The sequence below is a fragment of the Pelophylax lessonae genome (assembly GCF_965119305.1).
Source record: "Pelophylax lessonae genome assembly, chromosome: 5".
In the NCBI taxonomy this organism is placed as follows: Eukaryota; Metazoa; Chordata; class Amphibia; order Anura; family Ranidae; genus Pelophylax; species Pelophylax lessonae.
The window spans coordinates 456,024,914-456,045,100 of record NC_138772.1 but is presented as its reverse complement, the minus strand read 5'-3'; the positions used below and the strand labels follow the sequence as shown (position 1 = coordinate 456,045,100).

The window sequence follows — 20,187 nt, the reverse complement described above, 5'->3', positions numbered from 1 at the left end:
CCTTTTTTTCCCACAAACAGAGCTTTCTTTTGGTGGTATTTGATCACCTGTGCAATTTTTTGATCATGCGCTATAAACAAAAATAGAGCGACAATTTTGCAAAAATAACAATATTTTTCACATTTTTTATATGAAATTCCCCCAAAAAAATGTAAAAATCAAATTTTTTTAACATTTTAGGCCAATTTGTTTTCTGCTACATATGTTTGGTAAAAAAAATCGCAAAAAGCGTATTTTGATTGGTTTGTGCAACAGTTATTGCGTTTACTAAGGGAAAGATTTTTGTCATTTTTGTTGTTTTTTTTTTAACATGTAATGGCGGCGATCTGCGATTTTTTTTGCGGGACTGTGACATTGCGGTGGACAGATCGGACCCTTGACTGACATTTTTTACACTTTTGGGGTTACCAGTGACATTACTACAGTAATCAGTGCTATACATATGCACTGTTACTGTAAAAATCACACTGGCAGGGAAGGGGTTAACTTTATTGGAGAAGGAGGGGTTAAGTGTGTCCCTAGGGGCGTGCTTCTAACTGTGCAGGGATGTGGTTGGTTGTGTAACAACAGAGAAATATGATCCTGCATAGCAGGACCATATGATCTCTGCTGTTACACAGGGGAGAATGACAGGCGGCTTTGTTTACATTAGCCGCTTGCCTTTCTCCCTTCACAGCGGACGATCGCGAGTGACCGGTGGACATGGAGTCCGCTGGTCACACGCGTGGGGGGGGGGGTCCGTGAATGAGCGGGAGCGCGCCTCCGGCAGCGCGCGCTCGCCCCCTAGAGCCTCACAGGCTAGCGACGTAGTACTACGTCGCTTTGCCTGTGAGGGGCTGACTGCCGCAGTAAATATACTGTGGGCGGTCGGCAAGTGGTTAATGAACATTTTAGATTTTAAAACATTTATTTTTTCTTGAAGTTCTGCTTTAAAACTTAAAGGCACTACTAAAGACAACATTCTCTGTGCTTTTCACACAGAGCTATAGTTGTTCTGTAAAGTCCACAAATCAAAGGCCCATGTAACATTCCCCTTTGTATTTCTTAGCTGGAATAGCTTTCAACAATGGAGAAATAAAGCACAAATTTTAAAGTATATAGCAGATTATACCATGCTGCTTGAAAAACACATTAAAGCATCAAAATACAAGTCTGTAACATATAATATGAAAAATAATCACATTATAATATAAGATGAATTACTCACCAAGGACGTGTTTATTTTGTTAAGAAGTCGTTGCATGAAGATTTAAAAAAAAAAAAAAAAACACGAAAGTGCTAAACCCAATAAATATGAATCTCTAGATCAGGGGTCTCCAAACTTTCTGAATAAAGGGTCAGTTTACAGTCCTTCAGACTTCAGTGGGAGTAGAAAATGACCTGGCATCAATGGGAGTAAAGAATGTCCCATCATTGGTATTAGTGGTAACAATATTGCCCCATTGTTCGCAGTTGGGGAACAAATAGTACCCCATCATTGGTGTCATTGTGAGGAATAGTGCCCCATTGTTGGTCTCAGGTAAAGAAATAGGGCCCCATTACTGGTATCAGTATAGGGCCCTGCAGATGGTGTCAGTGGGAAGAATAGTGTCCTATCATTAGTGTCAGTGGGAAGACTAGTGCAGATATGTTTGTTATATATATATATATAAAAAAACAAGACTTTAGCATGGCTCCCAAATGAGTTGACTTAATCACAACTGACTACCTAAAATCATTTACAAGTGTTGAGCAATATTTACTTTTGATTTGGGGCCATATAGAGACCACTGTTGCCAACCTACCAGACTGAAATTTACTGACACAAGACCCAAAATTTACTGGCACAGCCAAGTTTTTCCTGGCATTTCCAAAAGTTACAAAATTACAGTTTTAAGAGCAAATTTCAGTACTTAGGCTACAAACAAGTACAATATGCAATTAGCAATGTGATTTAGGGTAGATATTAAGGCAAAAAACATATTTCTTATTTTATTTTCGATATAGTAAGTAGGTAGCTCAGGGACAGAACTCACAGGACAAGAAATTAGAATGGGTGCACACACACATGAAACTGACTCTCACAGTGACACTGACAGCAGTGTGCAGCAGCACAGATGATGATGATGACACCTCACTGACATGTTCCCTCCTGAGTCAATCTAACAGTCTCTCTCCATGCCAGGTGGTCCCTTCAGTCCACTCCAAGTCCAAATAGCACTGACAGTCCTGCTCCCGGCCTGCCGTGCTCCTGTGCTGCAGACCCATACACGAGGCTCTGGCCACTCTGCTAATCTTCCTTGCACCATGACATCACATGACACGCTCAGGCACTGACTCCGCCAGACCCACCCACTGCCGGCCCTGCCGATTACACTGTAGCAGGCACTCAGATGGTCTGAGTCGGGTCCGGACCAGAACTACGCGTGTGCAGTTCAGAGCCGAGCGTCACAGCCATATTTTTTACTGGCAACTTTTTCCTGCCACTGGCATTTACTGGCAGGAGAAAAGTTCCAACTTTTTACTGGCTGCCAGTAAAAATATTGAGGGTTGGCAACACTGATAGAAACTATCAGGGCTAGTGAGCACATTTGTTTTTCCTTCTATAGCTTCAGAATATCTACTGGAGAGACCTGACAGGTCTTTTGGTCTTTCCAGAAGCCAGTTCTCCATATTTACCATCCTAATCGCCATTCTAAAATAGTGAGTCCTGTGCCAGTGTTGCTTTTTCTATAACCTTTGCATAGCCATTCGATAAAACAATCAGTTGTAAAGATATAGAAATTATCATTGGAAAAGAAACAATAATTCCTTTCTGGTGTTTGATTTTTTTCCCATACTAATCTCTTTGGAATGATTGTAAGTGAGGTGCTGTTGAATTGGAATGGCTGGCCCAATAACAAGAATTCAAGAATGTAAATGTTAAGGGGTTAAATATGAAGAGGTTCAAAAGAAGGATGGCTCAACATACAGGAAAATCTTTTATGTCTTGATTCTGCCCCATTTTACATTGCTGCCCCAGGCACTGTCCTCTGCATCTTTTCCAAAAGCCCCGCTTGTTTCCCACAACAGCTAGATTATTCCAAATTGAAAGAGTAACAACAACCAAAAGTGCATTACCTATTTTAAGTCATTTTCTAGATAAAATTTTATATAACCTTATCCTTACCTTCAATTGTTCATTTTCCCTTTTCATTTTCTCCAAATCAACTTTAAGGTTATCAACCACAGCTAGCAATGCATCTTCTCTTTTCTGAAAATTGCTGTAATAAAATATAAACTATGTATATTAATTAGAACAACAATAACATGCAACAAAACTTTACCAGTATACATAATTTCAAGTAGGATTAGACTTTTTTAAGGATGATATACATACAGTATTTCCAAGAATAAAAAAGGACAATCAGGAAACTGAAACCCCATTCCTTAGTTACCAAACCCTGATCTCTATCTGGCCACATCTGATATTATTGTGCAGTTCTTTAAACTACTCCAATAATGAGATACAAAATCTAGGTAAAATGGGACAAAAAGTGCCAGCTGAGAGAAACAGATTTAAATGATAAATCTTAATGATTAGGGTAGGCCAGTCCTTATCAGAGATAGACATATAGAGAACTAAACAATCAGCACACATCATGCTTTGAGAGTGCAGCCTCGTGTCCTACCTCCACTTTCTGTTTGTGGAGAATTAGACTTGCTGCTTGCACACAACTCACAAAACAATGTCCTGCAAGGAAGTTACCTATTATCAGGTCAGTGTCCTTATTCCTTGGGATTTAGGCTATGCAAATATTAAACAGAAAAAGTCTCCCTTTGCAAATCTGCTTTGGAAGGGCTTCAGGCATTGTATGCAAGCAATGGTTTATGTTGTAAGCTTTTTACTACATATCTTAATGTATAACATTTCTTGTTGCCACAGCTTCACTTTGATATATATATATATATATATATATATATATATATATATATATATATATATATATATTGATTATAAAGTCTTGTTTTTTTTCCCTATAAAAATAACAAACATATTATACTTACCTGCTCTGTGCAGTTGGTTTTGCAAAGAGCAGCCCTGATCCTCCTCTTCTCAGTCCCTCTTCTGTGATCCTGGCCCCTCTCTCCTGTTCAGTGACCCCACAGCAAGCAGCTTGCTATGGGGGCACCAGAGCCAAGTCACAGCTCCCTGTGTCCATTCAGACATGGAGCCCCAACCTGGCTCCAACCCCCTCTCTCCTGATTGGCTAGCTGACTTTGATTTACAGCAGCGGCAGCCAATGGCACCAATGGTGTCTCAGGAGGGAGAATCTAGGATGGCTGAGACACTTGTGGACATCACTGGACAGAGAGGGACCTCAGCTAAGTGTTAGTGGGCTGAGGGGGGCTGCTGCACACAGACGGTTTTTTTTATCTTAAGGGATAGAATGCATTAAGATAACAAATCATCTGACTTTACAACTCCTTTAAGTTAAAACATGTTAGCAGTCTCACAGTCTTTTGTGACATGTCATCAGTCCCTAGCAGTCTCCTTTTTTCATTACAATCAGTCTCTAATAGTCTCTTGTAACATGACAGCAGTTTTTAGAGTATCTTATAACATGTCAGAAGTCTCTGAATTGAGAGTCTTGTGTACTTGCTTGTGAAAGCAGGTTCATAAATAAGTGATGGTAGGGTTTTGGGTCATAAAAACCAACTACATTTACATCTAGACAAATAAACTTGCACAATTTGAAAAAAAAAAAAACTACTGAAAAATGTATCTGCTAAGACAAAATGTGCAAAGTTTAGCAGACACAGGCCAAGTCGTAAAACATAGGCTAATGCTCTGCTCAAAGAGGCATGGATGTGAAAGGTTAACCACATCAGCAACATAAATCAGAATAATCCTACAATAAGCATACTACAACAATTCTGTAGTTGCTATGGAACACTTGATGCAAGGCATTGACTAGAGATGTGGGCCACATGTCACATGTACTGTATCTAAAGTCATCTTTGCATTATTTGTGTTTTCTACTTACGTTAAAAGCTTACTATAAATCAACAGCAAGGCCAAGGAATTTGTATATTAGAAACACAAAAGATGAAATGCAAAATATATATAACTGTGATTTCTTCAATCTATGGACCCACACACTATAACCTTCACAGCTTTTCATATTCATTTCTTTGTCTTGTATTCTGTCATATTTTGTGTTCCTTGTTTACAAAAGAAAATAACTTTTTGAGTAACTATCTTGTATGTCCAACTTCAGCATTGTCCTACAGAACCAAAGCATCAGAAAGAGGTTTGATATAATAAACTTTACTAAAAACACTTTAGGACAGACAAAGCTTCTCAATATATTTTGATGACATCATAATCTTTCCTGTTGTAAATGTTTGCAGTCCCCGGTGTCAAATGTAGAATATGAAACATTTATAGACATGGATGAAGCAGGACTTATAAAATTCATCTTTTGAGTATTAACAGTGTATTCATTATTTGTTTTATGTTTTCCCAACATCCTGTTTCAGTACTCTATTATTTATATGTTGATCTTCAGCCACATGGGTTCGCACATTCTTGTTGACTGAGACAATACTGTTTATATTAATATCCTTACAATCCATATGTTTGAAAGCATCCCGGGCAAATAGTCATTCTATGTATGCACAAAACTATCTCCATTGGCTGTAGTCAATAAATGAAATTAAGTTACTTAACCACTTCCCGCCCGCCCTATAGGCAAATGACGGCGGGAAGGTGGTTACATTATCCTGACCGGACGTCATATGACGGCGGCAGGATAATGTGCTTTGCGCGCCCCCCGGCGGCGATCGGTGATGCGGCGTGTCACTCTGAAACACCGCATCCCTGATCTCGGTAAAGAGCCTACTGACGTAGGCTCTTTACCATGTGACCAGCTGTGTCAAATCCCAGCTGGTCACATAGTAAATAGGAAGTGCCGTTGATTGGCTTTCCTCAGTTCGTGCCTGGCAGGCACGAGTAGAGGAGAGCCGATCTGCGGCTCTCCTGACAGGGGGGGTCTGCACTGGTAATCAGAGCATTGATTACCAGTGCAGACACTTTGGGGGGGGGGGTGCCACAAGAACCACCAGGGATGCCCACGCATGACCCCAGGGATGCCCATCCATGACCCCAGGGATGCCCACTATGGCCACAAGGGATGGCAATCAGGGCTCAGGGAGCCCGCCAGTGCCCTCCCCAACAGTGCTGCCTGCCAGTGCCCATTATTGCCCACCAGTGCCGCCTATCAGTGCCCATCAGTGCCACCTATCAGTGCCCATCAGTGCTGCCTATCAGTGCCGCCTATCAGTGCCCACCAATGCTGCATATCAGTGCTACCTATCACATCAATGCCCATCAGTGCTGCATATCAGTGATGCCTATCAGTGCCACATATTAGTGCCACCCCATCAGTGCCTCCTCATCAGTGCAGGAAAAAACGTATCTATTTACAAAATTTTATAACAAACAAAAAAACTTTTTGGTCTATTTTTATTTGTTTAGCAAAAAAGAAAAAACCTTGCGGTGATCAAATACCACCAAAAGAAAGCTCTATTTGTGGGAAAAAAATGACATAAATTTGGTTTAGGTACAGTGTTGCCTGACCGCGCAATTGTCATTTAAAATGCAACAGCGCTAAAAGCTATAAATTGGCCTGGGCGGGAAGGGGGAAAAGTGCCCGGTATTGAAGTAGTTAAACAGCAGGTAACATGAAATTTAAGGTAAATCTGTAATTTGCTCATGCGGGACAAAAGAACAAGTCAAGTTCAATGCAAACCTCCACAGCAACATATACTCACCTTAACTTTACTCCACCCACCACTTTATTCTGCTTCTAAGAGTAAAAACAGAGCTATAAGTAGGCATGAGCTGCTGGTTCAGTCAAAATCTATTGCTTGTTAGGAGGTTTGGCAAACAGCAATTTAATTCAGCCAAGACAAACCTCCCAAAGCAGAATGTTACAGCTTCCCCTCCGGCTAGTTGTTGGGAAAACAGAAGTAAATCTACTGTCCTCTGGGGATTCATGGCTGACAATAAACATAGGGATGGGGATTGTAAAAAAAAAAGACCTGGGGTCCCCGCATATTTATACTGAACCCTCACTCTTTTTTGTGTGGAGTTCCCTCAAATGAACCCCTTGCAAATAAAAACAAATTGTGGGGTCCCCCTAATAATCCATAACAGGCCCTTACATGAGCATGCAGGAAAGGGGAAAGGATGAGCAAGCGCCCCCCCCCATCCTGAAACATACCAGGCAACATACCCTCAGCATGGGTCTCTTCCCCACAACCCTGTGCCAGTGGTTGTGGGGGTCTAAGGGGGGGGTTATTGGAATCTGGAAGCCCCCTTTAACTCCCAGATAGCATTCCTCCTATGTGAAGGAGTAAAGAGTAGCCCTACTCATTCACACAAGCAAGTAAAAAGTAAACACATACACAGTTTCTGTTATGACATTTTATTAATAAAAAAAATAATAAATTGTCTCACAATGTTTACTTTAGTACCGGGAACTGGGATATGTCATTCGCGCAAGTGAAATAATGGGATTGAACATGCTGGTGGTTGGCAGGTTTTTTTCTTCTTGTGATGATTGACTTGGATCTGCATCACTGACCAATGTAACTGACAATACATTTATATCGTGGGCCTTTTTAAAATTAAAAGACAAGGTCAAATCTGTGTATGTGGTTGAAATATGAGGGGAACCAACACCTTTCTTTTGTTTGTTTGGAGTCCCCTTGACATCCACACCAAACTCTCATCATAGAAAAGGGTCTGGTATATATTTTTATGGTGAACTCAACTCGCCTTAGTAAAGAACTGGAAGGTACAGTAGAATATATTTACATGTTTCAAAAATTTGTTTTTACAATTCTGCAGTTGTTTCCTGGTTTCTGGCCTAGACCAAAATTATATCATACATTTCTTTTCTTTCATCTGAAGGATAGGAGGTGGTTCTTTCTCAGTTAAGCACAACCTCCTGCCTTGCTAAGGGCCGATGGATTCCCGGAAGTAAATGTTACATAAATCATCTGTCCATAGACAAGATGCTTGTGGTTAGAAATGCTAGGGAGTGGTTTTTCAAAGTGATTTCTCAACAAAATAAAGCATGGAGATGTGGATGGATAGGTAGGTTTGCTCTTAATAATAAAAATGAATTAAATAGCATTTTCAGTTTGTGGTACTCAGATACAGTTAAAGTCTGCTCTAAACAACATTTTTTTTTTCTCTGAAGTGGGTTGTAAATGTCATACCTTGGGCATGGTATTTAAATTAATTTTGCATTTTGAATGTTGCCCTTAAAGCATTATTAACCACTTAAGCCCCGGAAGATTTTACCCCCTTCCTGACCAGGCCCTATTTTGCGATTTGGCACTGCTTGACTTTAACGGACAATTGCGCGGCCGTGCGACGCTATACCTCAACGAATTTGACGTCCTTTTTTTCCCACATATAGAGCTTTCTTTTGGTGGTATTTGATCACCTGTGCCATTTTTTGATCATGCGCTATAAACAAAAAAAGAGCGACAATTTTGCAAAAATAACAATATTTTTCACATTTTTTTATGAAATTCCCCCCAAAAAAATGTAAAAATCAAAATGTTTTAACATTTTTGGCCAATTTGTTTTCTGATACATATTTTTGGTAAAAAAAAAAAAATCGCCAAAAGCGTATTTTTATTGGTATTGCGTTTACTAACTAAGGGAAAGATTTTTGTCATTTTTGTTGTTTTTTTTTTATTTAACGAGTAATGGCGGCGATCTGCGATTTTTTTTGCGGGACTGCGACATTGCGGCGGACAGATCGGACCCTTGACTGACATTTTTGACACTTTTGGGGGTACCAGTGACATTACTACAGTAATCAGTGCTATACATATGCACTGTTACTGTAAAAATGACACTGGCAGGGAATGGGGTTAACTTTATTGGGGAAGGAGGGGTTAAGTGTGTCCCTAGGGGCGTGTTTTCTGTGCAGGGATGTGGCTTTACATGTAACAGCAGAGATCAATGGTCCTACATAGCAGGACCATTAGATCTCTGCTGTTACACAGGGAAGAATGACAGGTGTCTTTGTTTACATTAGCCGTCTGCCTTTCTCCCTTCACGGCGGACGATCGCGAGTGACCGGCGAACATCGGGTCCGCCGGTCACATGCGCAGACTTGTTAGGGAACGAGCCGGGGCAGGAGAGCGCCTCCGGGGGCGCACGCCCTCCCGCTATTGGCTCACAGGCTAGTGACGTACCCATACGTCACTTTGCCTGGCCGGGGCTGACCACAGCAGTATATGTACTTGCGGCGGTTGGCCAGCGGTTAAATTCACTGATCCCCACCAAATGGATTGGAAAATGTATTTTTGCTTTGATACATGTTACTCAGGGCAGTACCCAGCCCCAAATGCAATTTGTTTTACAATCCCTTGCATATTAGCCTAGAAAATGGCCATTACTGTTTTTCTAGCATTCAGCTCAGTAGGATTCAGGTTCAGCACCCAAAATTTTGTCATTCTATAAAGCTGCCTTGAACCAAACCCAGGTATGTTAAGATTTCCCTGTGACAATGCCTATGCTATTGACCACACGCTGTCACATCGGTAGGTCTCATGCTTTGTACATTACTTCTGGCCCTGATTAGAGTAGGGGGGAATAAAAGAAAGGTAACTAAAGTGCCTTGCGAAAGTATTTGGCCCCCTTGAACTTTGCGACCTTTTGCCACATTTCAGGCTTCAAACATAAAGATATAAAACTGTATTTTTTTGTGAAGAATCAACAACAAGTGGGACACAATCATGAAGTGGAACAAAAGTTATTGGATATTTCAAACTTTGTTAACAAAAAAAAAACTGAAAAATTGGGCGTGCAAAATTATTCAGCCCCTTTACTTTCAGTGCAGCAAACTCTCTCCAAAAGTTCAGTGAGGATCTCTGAATGATCCAATGTTGACCTAAATGACTAATGATGATAAATAGAATCCACCTGTGTGTAATGAAGTCTCCGTATAAATGCACCTGCACTGTGATAGTCTCAGAGGTCCGTTTAAAGCGCAGAGAGCATCATGAAGAACAAGGAACACACCAGGCAGGTCCGAAATACTGTTGTGGAGAAGTTTAAAGCCGGATTTGGATACAAAAAGATTTCCCAAGCTTTAAACATCCCAAGGAGCACTGTGCAAGTGATAATATTGAAATAGAAGGAGTATCAGACCACTGCAAATCTAGGAAGACCTGGCCGTCCCTCTAAACTTTCAGCTCATACAAGGAGAAGACTGATCAGAGATGCAGCCAATAGGCCCATGATCACTCTGGATGAACTGCAGAGATCTACAGCTGAGGTGGGAGACTCTGTCCATAGGACAACAATCAGTCGTATACTGCACAAATCTGGTCTTTATGGAAGGGTGGCAAGAAGAAAGCCATTTCTTAAAGATATCTATAAAAAGTGTCATTTAAAGTTTGCCACAAGCCACCTGGGAGACACACCAAACATGTGGAAGAAGGTGCTCTGGTCAGATGAAACCAAAATCAAACTTTTTGGCAACAATGCAAAACGTTATGTTTGGCTTAAAAGCAACACAGCTCATTACCCTGAACACACCATCCCCACTGTCAAACATGGTGGTGGCAGCATCATGGTTTGGGCCTGCTTTTTTTCAGCAGGGACAGGGAAGATGGTTAAAATTGATGGGAAGATGGATGGATGGAGCCAAATACAGGACCATTCTGGAAGAAAACCTGATGGAGTCTGAAAAAGACCTGAGACTGGGACGGAGATTTGTCTTCCAACAAGACAATGATCCAAAACATAAAACAAAATCTACAATGGAATGGTTCACAAATAAACATATCCAGGTGTTAGAATGGCCAAGCCAAAGTCCAGACCTGAATCCAATTGAGAATCTGTGGAAAGAACTGAAAACTGCTGTTCACAAACGCTCTCCATCCAACCTCACTGAGCTCGAGCTGTTTTGCAAGGAGGAATGGGCAGAAATTTCAGTCTCTCGATGTGCAAAACTGATAGAGACATACCCCAAGCGACTTACAGCTGTAATCGCAGTAAAAGGTGGCGCTACAAAGTATTAACTTAAGGGGGCTGAATAATTTTGCACACCCAATTTTTCAGTTTTTTATTTGTGAAATATCCAATTAATTTCGTTCCACTTCATGATTGTGTCCCACTTGTTGTTAATTATTCACAAAAAATTACAGTTTTATATCTTAATGTTTGAAGCCTGAAATGTGGCAAAAGGTTGCAAAGTTCAAGGGGGCCGAATACTTTCGCAAGGCACTGTATATGCTGCGCTGGATGAGGAAGAGGGAGCAATAAACCAAACCTGTTGATTTACACTTTCCAAGCTCTTCCTGAAAACAGTATGCAAATAAAATATCTCAGTATTTGTTTTTTTTCTAACCACTGTGATGAAATAGGCTGGAACATCTGTCAGCCTTAGCTCATTCTCCTGCACGACTAGCCAAAGTATGCCACCTTGTTTTCCTAAATGACAATTACAAACTTTCAATTATATTATAACTGTATTTTCTTCTTACTTCTTTCAATATACACTCACTGGCCACTTTATTAGGTATTGAGGATATAATTATATACCCGAAGAAGTCCCCTGTGCAGCCAAGGAAGCATAACCTAACCTGTTCAGCCCAAGAGCCTAATAAACCTAAGAAAACCTCCAATTATGCTGTAGCATGTATATCATTACCATAAAAGTGCTGTAGTATTTTACACTCACTGGCCACCTTATTAGGTACACCTTGCTAGTACCGGGTTAGACCCACTTTTACCTTCAGAATTGCCTTTTTTCTTCATGGCATAGATTCAACAAGGTGTTGGAAACATTCCTCAGAGATTTTGGTCCCCATTGACATGAGAAGATCATGCAGTTGCTGCAGTTTTGTTTGGCTGCACATCCATGATGTGAATCTCCTGTTCCACCACATACCAAAGGTGCGCTACTAGATTGGATCTGGTGTCTGTGGAGGCTATTGGAGTACAGTGATCTCATTGTCACGTTCAAGAAACCAGTTTGAGAGGATTTGACCTTTGTGACATGGTGCATTATCCTGCTAGAAGGAGCCATCATAAGATAAGTACACTGTAGTCATGGAGGGATGGACTTGGTTAGCAATAATACCCAAGTAGGCCATGGCATTTAAACAATGCTCAATTGGTACTAAAGGGCCCAAAGTGTGCCAAGACAATATCCCCCACACCATGACATCACCACCACTAGCCTGAACCATTGATACAAGGTAGTATGGATCCATTCTTTTATGTCTTTTATGCCAAACTCTGACCCTACCATCTGAATGTCACAGCTGAAATCGAGACTCCTAAGACCAGGCAACATTTTTCCAATCTTCTATTGTGCAAATTTGGTGAGCCTGTGCATATTGTAAAATCAGATTTATGTTCTTAGCTGACAGGAGTGGCACCCGGTGTGGTCTTCTGCTGCTGTAACCTTTAAGGTTCGATGTGTTGTGCGTTCAGGGATGGTATTCTGCATACCTTGGTTGTAAGAAGTGGTTATTTGAGGTACTGTTGCCTTTTTTATCATCTTGAACCAGTCTTCCCCTTCTCCTCTTGCCTCTGATATTAACAAAGCATTTTTGTTCACACAACTGCCACTCACCGGAAATGTTTTTTATTTTTCGGACCATTCTCTGTAAATCCTAGAGATGGTTGTACATGAAAATAAAACTGTGGCAGTAGATCAGTAGTACTTAGCCCAGCCCGTCTGGCACCAACAACCATGCAACGTTCAAAGTCACTTAAATCCCCTTTCTTCCCCATTCTGATGCTCGGTTTAAATATCAGCAAGTTGTCTTCACTACGTCTATATGCCTAAATGCATTGACTTGCTGCCATGTGATTTGTGTTACCAAGCAATTGAACAGGTGTATCTAATAAAGTGGCCAGTGAGTGTATTTTCCATTATTGAAGACAACTTGTTAGGCAATATAGGAAAGGAACATGTAGGAGGTTGTACACAGAATTCATACATATACAAGTAGTGCTTAAAGCATTTGTTATCCCAACATTTCATATTCCTGATATGTGCCTGCTGTACCATGTACATGTATGAGTAAGTATCATGTTTGCTTTGTATTGCTTACTTTATGTGAAATCCCAGGTGTTGCTGCCAGTCACCTTGCTTTCTGATTATAAATTGACCGCAGGAGAGAATGCTGTGGTCAGTTCTCTATCTATGTTGGGAACTAGCCTGACACGCCCCGCTGCACAGCCACTCACTGGGAAGCTCAGTGTTCTGCTGCTTCTCCTCCCCCCAGCGCTTATGCAGCTGAGGACAGAGGGAATGAGATCACTTATAAAACAGAGAAAACGGGTATTTATATATATATATATATAAATATATATATATATATTTTTTATATCTATACAAAATGGTTTTGCCTTTCATTTCTATTTTAAACTGAATTAGTTTTTTTTTCAAGGTGATCGTTTACAATTACTTTAAGTCAGAGATGTGTGCAATACAGCATGATGCAAGGATTATGACATAATGCTGGCACAAGATTTGCTGTCTTGGGTATATACACATGCAGGCCAGAGAAGGAAGAAGTGTAGAAAGGAAACACTGTCAAGGAAAGAATGCACACCACCCTAATAAACGGGGAGTTGGGACATAAGACAACATCAAGTAAACAGGGAAAGAGAAGAGAAAGGGTTAGGAGGTTTTTTAAAGCATATATGTGCTTTTCTAATGCATTGCAAACAGGTTCACTTTAATAAGGGTTCCACCACTGACACACCTTACCTTCTTTTTCCTCCTCTGCCACTTCATTTGAGTTCTTTTCTGTTTGAGAAGCCTGTGTGTCATTCCCCTTTTTTCAGACAAAGCAAGTGCCTGTTAACCTCCCTGGCGGTATGATTCTGTCAGGAATTCTGTACCAAAAGCGGTACAATTTTTTTCATGGAAATTTGGCGTTATGTATTATAGGCCTACAATTCTTAGTAATTACTGACTTAAACCTGACCAAAACAAGACTCTAGTAGACATCCCAGATGTGATAAATTTGAAACACAAACGCATGAATTATAATCTAATCAATAATATAATTTTACTATATAATATTATATATATATATATATATATATATATATATATATATATATTATATTATATAATAAAATTATATTATTGATTAGATTATAATTCATGCGTTTTATATATATATATATATATATATATATATATATATATATATATATATATATATACGTGTGTGTATGTATATGTATATATATATATATATACAGTGGGTACGGAAAGTATTCAGACCCCCTTAAATTTTTCACTCTTTGTTATATTGCAGCCATTTGCTAAAATCATTTAAGTTCATTCTTCTTCCTCATGAATGTACGCATAGCACCCCATACTGACAGAAAAACACAGAATTGTTGACATTGTTGCAGATTTATTAAAAAAGAAAAACTGAAATATCACATGGTCCTAAGTATTCAGACCCTTTGCTGTGACACTCATATATTTAACTCAGGTGCTTTCCATTTCTTCTGATCATCCTTGAGATGGTTCTACACCTTCATTTGAGTCCAGCTGTGTTTGATTATACTGATTGGACTTGATTAGGAAAGCCACACACCTGTCTATATAAGACCTTCCAGATCACAATGCATGTCAGAGCAAATGAGAATCATGAGGTCAAAGGAACTGCCTGAAGAGCTCAGAGACAGAATTGTGGCAAGGCACAGATCTGGCCAAGGTTAAAAGATTTCTGCTGCACTTAAGGTTCCTAAGAGCACAGTGGCCTCCATAATCCTCAAATGGAAGACGTTTGGGATGACCAGAACCCTTCCTAGAGCTGGCCGTCAGGCCAAACTGAGCTATCGGGGGAGAAGAGCCTTGGTGAGAGAGGTAAAGAAGAACCCAAAGATCACTGTGGCTGAGCTCCAGAGATGCAGTCAGGAGATGGGAGAAAGTTGTAGAAAGTCAACCATCACTGCAGCCCTCCACCAGTCGGGGCTTTATGGCAGAGTGGCCCGACGGAAGCCTCTCCTCAGTGTAAGACACATGAAAGCCCGCATGGAGTTTGCTAAAAAAACACCTGAAGGACTCCAAGATGGTGAGGAATAAGATTCTCTGGTCTGATGAGACCAAAATAGAACTTTTTGGCCTTAATTCTAAGCGGTATGTGTGGAGAAAACCAGGCACTGCTCATCACCTGTCCAATACAGTCCCAACAGTGAAGCATGGTGGTGGCAGCATCATGCTGTGGGGGTGTTTTTCAGCTGCAGGGACAGGACGACTGGTTGCAATCGAGGGAAAGATGAATGCGGCCAAGTACAGGGATATCCTGGACAAAAACCTTCTCCAGAGTGCTCTGGACCTCAGACTGGGCCGAAGGTTTACCTTCCAACAAGACAATGACCCTAAGCACACAGCTAAAATAACGAAGGAGTGGCTTCACAACAACTCCGTGACTGTTCTTGAATGGCCCAGCCAGAGCCCTGACTTAAACCGAATTGAGCATCTCTGGAGAGACCTAAAAATGGCTGTCCACCAACGTTTACCATCCAACCTGACAGAACTGGAGAGGATCTGCAAGGAGGAATGGCAGAGGATCCCCAAATCCAAGACTTGTTGCATCTTTCCCAAAAAGACTCCTGGCTGTATTAGATCAAAAGGGGGCTTCTACTAAATACTGAGCAAAGGGTCTGAATACTTAGGACCATGTGATATTTCAGTTTTTCTTTTTTAATAAATCTGCAACAATGTCAACAATTCTGTGTTTTTCTGTCAGTATGGGGTGCTATGTGTACATTCATGAGGAAGAAGAATGAACTTAAATGATTTTAGCAAATGGCTGCAATATAACAAAGAGTGAAAAATTTAAGGGGGTCTGAATACTTTCCGTACCCACTGTATATATATATATATATATACACACACACACACATACATGTATATGTGTATATATATATATATATATATATACATATATATATATATATACATATATATACATATATATATATATATATATATATATATATATATATATATATATAATATAAATGTTATGTGTGTGTTTGTGTTTTGTGCAAAGTTCAATGTTTGAATTTCCCTCCCTAGTTCTGCTCCCATGCAGCATTGCTGCTGCAGGGAACAGAACTAGGAAGTCATCACACCGACAGAGGACGGACGAGCGGCGGGGATCTCAGACGGCTGGCGATCACAGCAATGGGAGATCATCGCTGGATCGCCAGGAGAAGGTAAGACACCGCTGCGCGCTCTGCCCATCCACCCCGAGCGTGACTCGGGGATACCGATCCTAGCACAGAAAATCCACTCCGAGTCAAGCTCAGGGATACCGCTAGGAGGGTTAATAGGCCACTAAAAACACCCAGAGCTGTCACATGGGAATGGGAAGGAAGTCCTCAGCCCTGCGTAAGCTTTAAGTCGTAACAAACATAGGACTTAAGTGGGGTACACTCTAGTAGAAAATCTGATGAAAATTCCTGTCCGAGGTAAAATTGTACGATTTTCAGCTAGTGTGTACACAACTTTCAGCAGCCGATGCCGACATTTTCAACGAAAAAAAATGGAGGGACAAACACCAAAATTTTTCTCGTCCGTCACCCCAGACGACCAATTTTCGTTTAATGTATATGCAGTACGTCTGTGAAAAATCGGATACGAAAGACCGGGCATGTTGCTGACGACCCGGAAGTCTAGGAACAAACGTCCCAAAAAAAAAAAAAAAAATCAGACGAGAAATTTTGTGAACATTATGCACTGTCAACTAAAAACAGTAATGAAGGCTGAGCAAGAGAGAGAAAAATCTGAGGATATTTTGTCCGATTTTCGTCAAGTGTGTACGAGCCTTTAGTCTCTTTGCTCCTTGCTGCCAATCATAGGGAAGGGAAGAATGTGCACTTGACAGGGCTGGCATGATATATGTAGTGTATATAAGGGAAGATGAGTATCTTGTATGTGGCCGTAACATCTGTAAAGTAAGTTGCATAGAAATTTTGGCAGAAATGTTCACTACTTTCTCCCATTCAGCAGAAGACAAACTGCAGCACCTCGAGAGTCACAAAGCTTTAGAGCACGTTTTGCGTTGTAGTTTTATTGTCTGTATAAACGTATCTCATTGGTATATTCACAAAAGCGATTATCTTGTATTATCAATGTAAATATTGTATGGGGCATATCTTGTGGTATTTTATTAACTTTAATATTTGTTAACATAAAATGTTATTTGAAGCATAAGTTTGCCGCTTCTTAAAAAAAATAAATAAATAAATAATGATAATAATAAATGCACATTTTTTTGCAGTTAAAAAAAATATGCATTTTTTTTCTGGGGAGCCTACAGAGCATTGCACTCACAATCAGCAGATCATGGGTGCAATGCAGACTCTCAATATATCTGTCTGCCCGTATCTCCTACAGGCAGGCAGTTTCTTGAGAGCAAGAAGAATCAATAAACAATGACGGTGTTCACCAGCACCCTCGCAGTTCATTGAGAACTACAAGCCATCAGCCGCAATGGAGGACAGTAGTTTTAGTTCATTCATTCACAATTGTGAATGAATGATTCAGTCATGTGGGCGTGTTCTTTTCAAAAAGTGACAGTGGGTGGGGGGAGAAGATCCCTCGCCCAGTGTCACAGATCTGGGGAGATCGGCAGAATAGGCGGCAGAAGCTGAAACATGATAAATGTTCCACTCTACCTGTGAATACAGGTAGAACATGTAATATGTTCAAAAAGGTGACTTATCCTTTAACAGTCCAATCATAAAGAGAACAGGTTATCACTGTGGAAAATTGCCACTAGTTTCTCACTGGTAATAGCTGTGAAGAGGTGTCTGTCAAGCAGAGCAGGAAAAGGATCTGAGGCAGAGATTAAATTCTGACTTAAGAGATAAAAAATTCTGATTTAGGAGAAATAAAGGTTTTCAACAATTTAACAATTATTTTATCATTTAAAAAAAAATATCTACACTTTTGCAATATTTATTTTTGTTAAAATAACATTTTAATGAGAAAATAACCCCAATTTAAAGCTGTGAGTGAAAGTTACTCTTTTGACTTAGTTAAGAAACTTTACTGAGCTCAGTAAATATGCCCGCAGAACACTGTTGTCTATGGACAAAGTGCAATCAGTGAAAAAATATATTTTTTTGCTGCCCTAATGTACTAGCACCCCAAGGCACTGTTAGCTGCCAGAAAAATAGGCAGCTGCAATAAAAGATATAAAAATGCTCTTCAGAAAAATTCTGATATATCTTGATTAACCACTTCAATATCGGGCACATTCACCCCCTTCCTGCCCAGACAACTGCGGTAATGCAACACTGTACCCATATGACATTCTTATAATTTTTACTTTGCACATGCATAGAGCTTTCTTTTGGTGGTATTTAATCACCACTGGATTTTTATTTTTTTGCTAAATAAATTAAAAAAGACTTGATTTTTTTTTTGTTTCTCTTATAAAAATTTGCATATAAATAATCTTTCTTCATAAATTTAGGCCAAACTGTATTCTGCTACATTTATTTGATGGAAATTTAATTTTTAGTCTGGAGAAAAAATATAGATAAATACACTGAACCAAAATTATAAACGCAATATTATTGTTTTTGCCCCCATTTTTCATAAACTGAACTCAAAGAGCTAAGACTTTTTCTATGTACACAAAAGGCCTATTTCTCTCAATAATTTTTCACAAATCTGGCTAAATCTGTGTTAGTGAGCACTTCTCCTTTGCTGAGATAATCCATCCACCTCACAGGTGTGGCATATCAAGATGCTGATTAGACAGCATGATTATTGCACAGGTGTGCCTTTGGCTGGCGGCGATAAGGGCCACTCTAATATTTGCAGTTTTACTGTATTTTGGCGGGTCTGGGGGGGGGGGGGGGTAAAAAAAAAAAAACAGTCAGTACCCGGTGTGACCACCATTTGCCTTAAGCAGTGCAACACATCTCCTTCACATAGAGTTGATCAAGTTGTTGATTGTGACCTGTGGAATGTTGGTCCACTTGTCTTCAATGGCTGTGTGAAGTTGCTGGATATTGGCAGACCTGGAACACGCTGTCCTATACGCCGATCCAGAGCATCCAAGACATGCTCAATGAGTAACATCCGGTGAGTATGCTGGCCATGTGAGAACTAGGATGTTTTCAGCTTCCAGGAATTGTATACATATCCTTGCAACATGGGGCCATGCATTATCATGCTGCAACATGAGCTGATGGTAGTGGATGAATGGCACAACAATGGGCCTCAGGATCTCGTCACGGTATCCCTGTGCATTCAAAATGCCATCAATAAAATGCACCTGTGTTCGTTGTCCATAACATATGCCTGCCCATACCATAACCCCACCGCCACCATGGGCCACTCGATCCACATTGTTGACATCAGCAAACCGCTCCCCCACACAATGCCATACACGCTGTCTGCCATCTGCTGTATACAGTGAAAACTGGGATTCATCCGTGAAGAGAACACATCTCCAAAGTGTCAGGCGCCATTGAATGTGAGCATTTGCCCACTCAAGTCAATTACGACGACGAACTTCAGTCAGGTCGAGGCCCCGATACGGACGACAACCATGCAGATGAGCTTCCCTGAGACCCTTTTTGACAGTTTGTGCAGAAATTCTTTGGTTATGCAAACCGATTGTTGTGGCAGCTGTCCAATTGCACGCTCCCTCAAAACCTGTGACATCTGTGGCATTGTGCTAGTGAAAAAACTGCACATTTTAGAGTGGCCTTTTATTGTGGCCAGCCTAAGGCACACCTGTGCAATAATCATGCTGTCTAATCAGCATCCTGATATGCCAAACCTGTAAGGTGGATGGATTATCTCAGCAAAGGAGAAGTGCTCACTAACACAGACTTTGTGAACAATATTTGAGAGAAATAGGCCTTTTGTGTACATAGAAAAAGCCTTAGATCTTTGAGTTCAGTTCATGAAAAATGGGGGCAAAAACAAAAGTGTTGCGTTTATAATTTTGTTCAGTGTATATACTGTATATGGTATATACAGTATTTCTTAAAAGTGAGTACACCCCTCACATTTTTGTAAATATTTTATTATATCTTTTCATGTGACAACACTGAAGAATTTACACTTTGCTACAATGTAAATTAGTGAGTGTACAGCTTGTATAACTGTGTAAATT

The 20,187-nt window shown here is 40.3% G+C and overlaps 1 protein-coding gene across 1 annotated transcript in view; it reads right to left on the bottom strand.

The window, feature by feature from the left end:
• LOC309555379 (uncharacterized protein) overlaps positions 1-20,187 on the bottom strand; it is a 654,339-nt gene that overhangs the window by 50,402 nt on the left and 583,750 nt on the right. Inside the window, exon 23 of the mRNA XM_082257367.1 lies at positions 3,149-3,242. Within this exon, the coding sequence (XP_082113493.1) occupies positions 3,149-3,242 (94 nt within the window). The remainder of the gene's footprint in view (positions 1-3,148; positions 3,243-20,187) is intronic.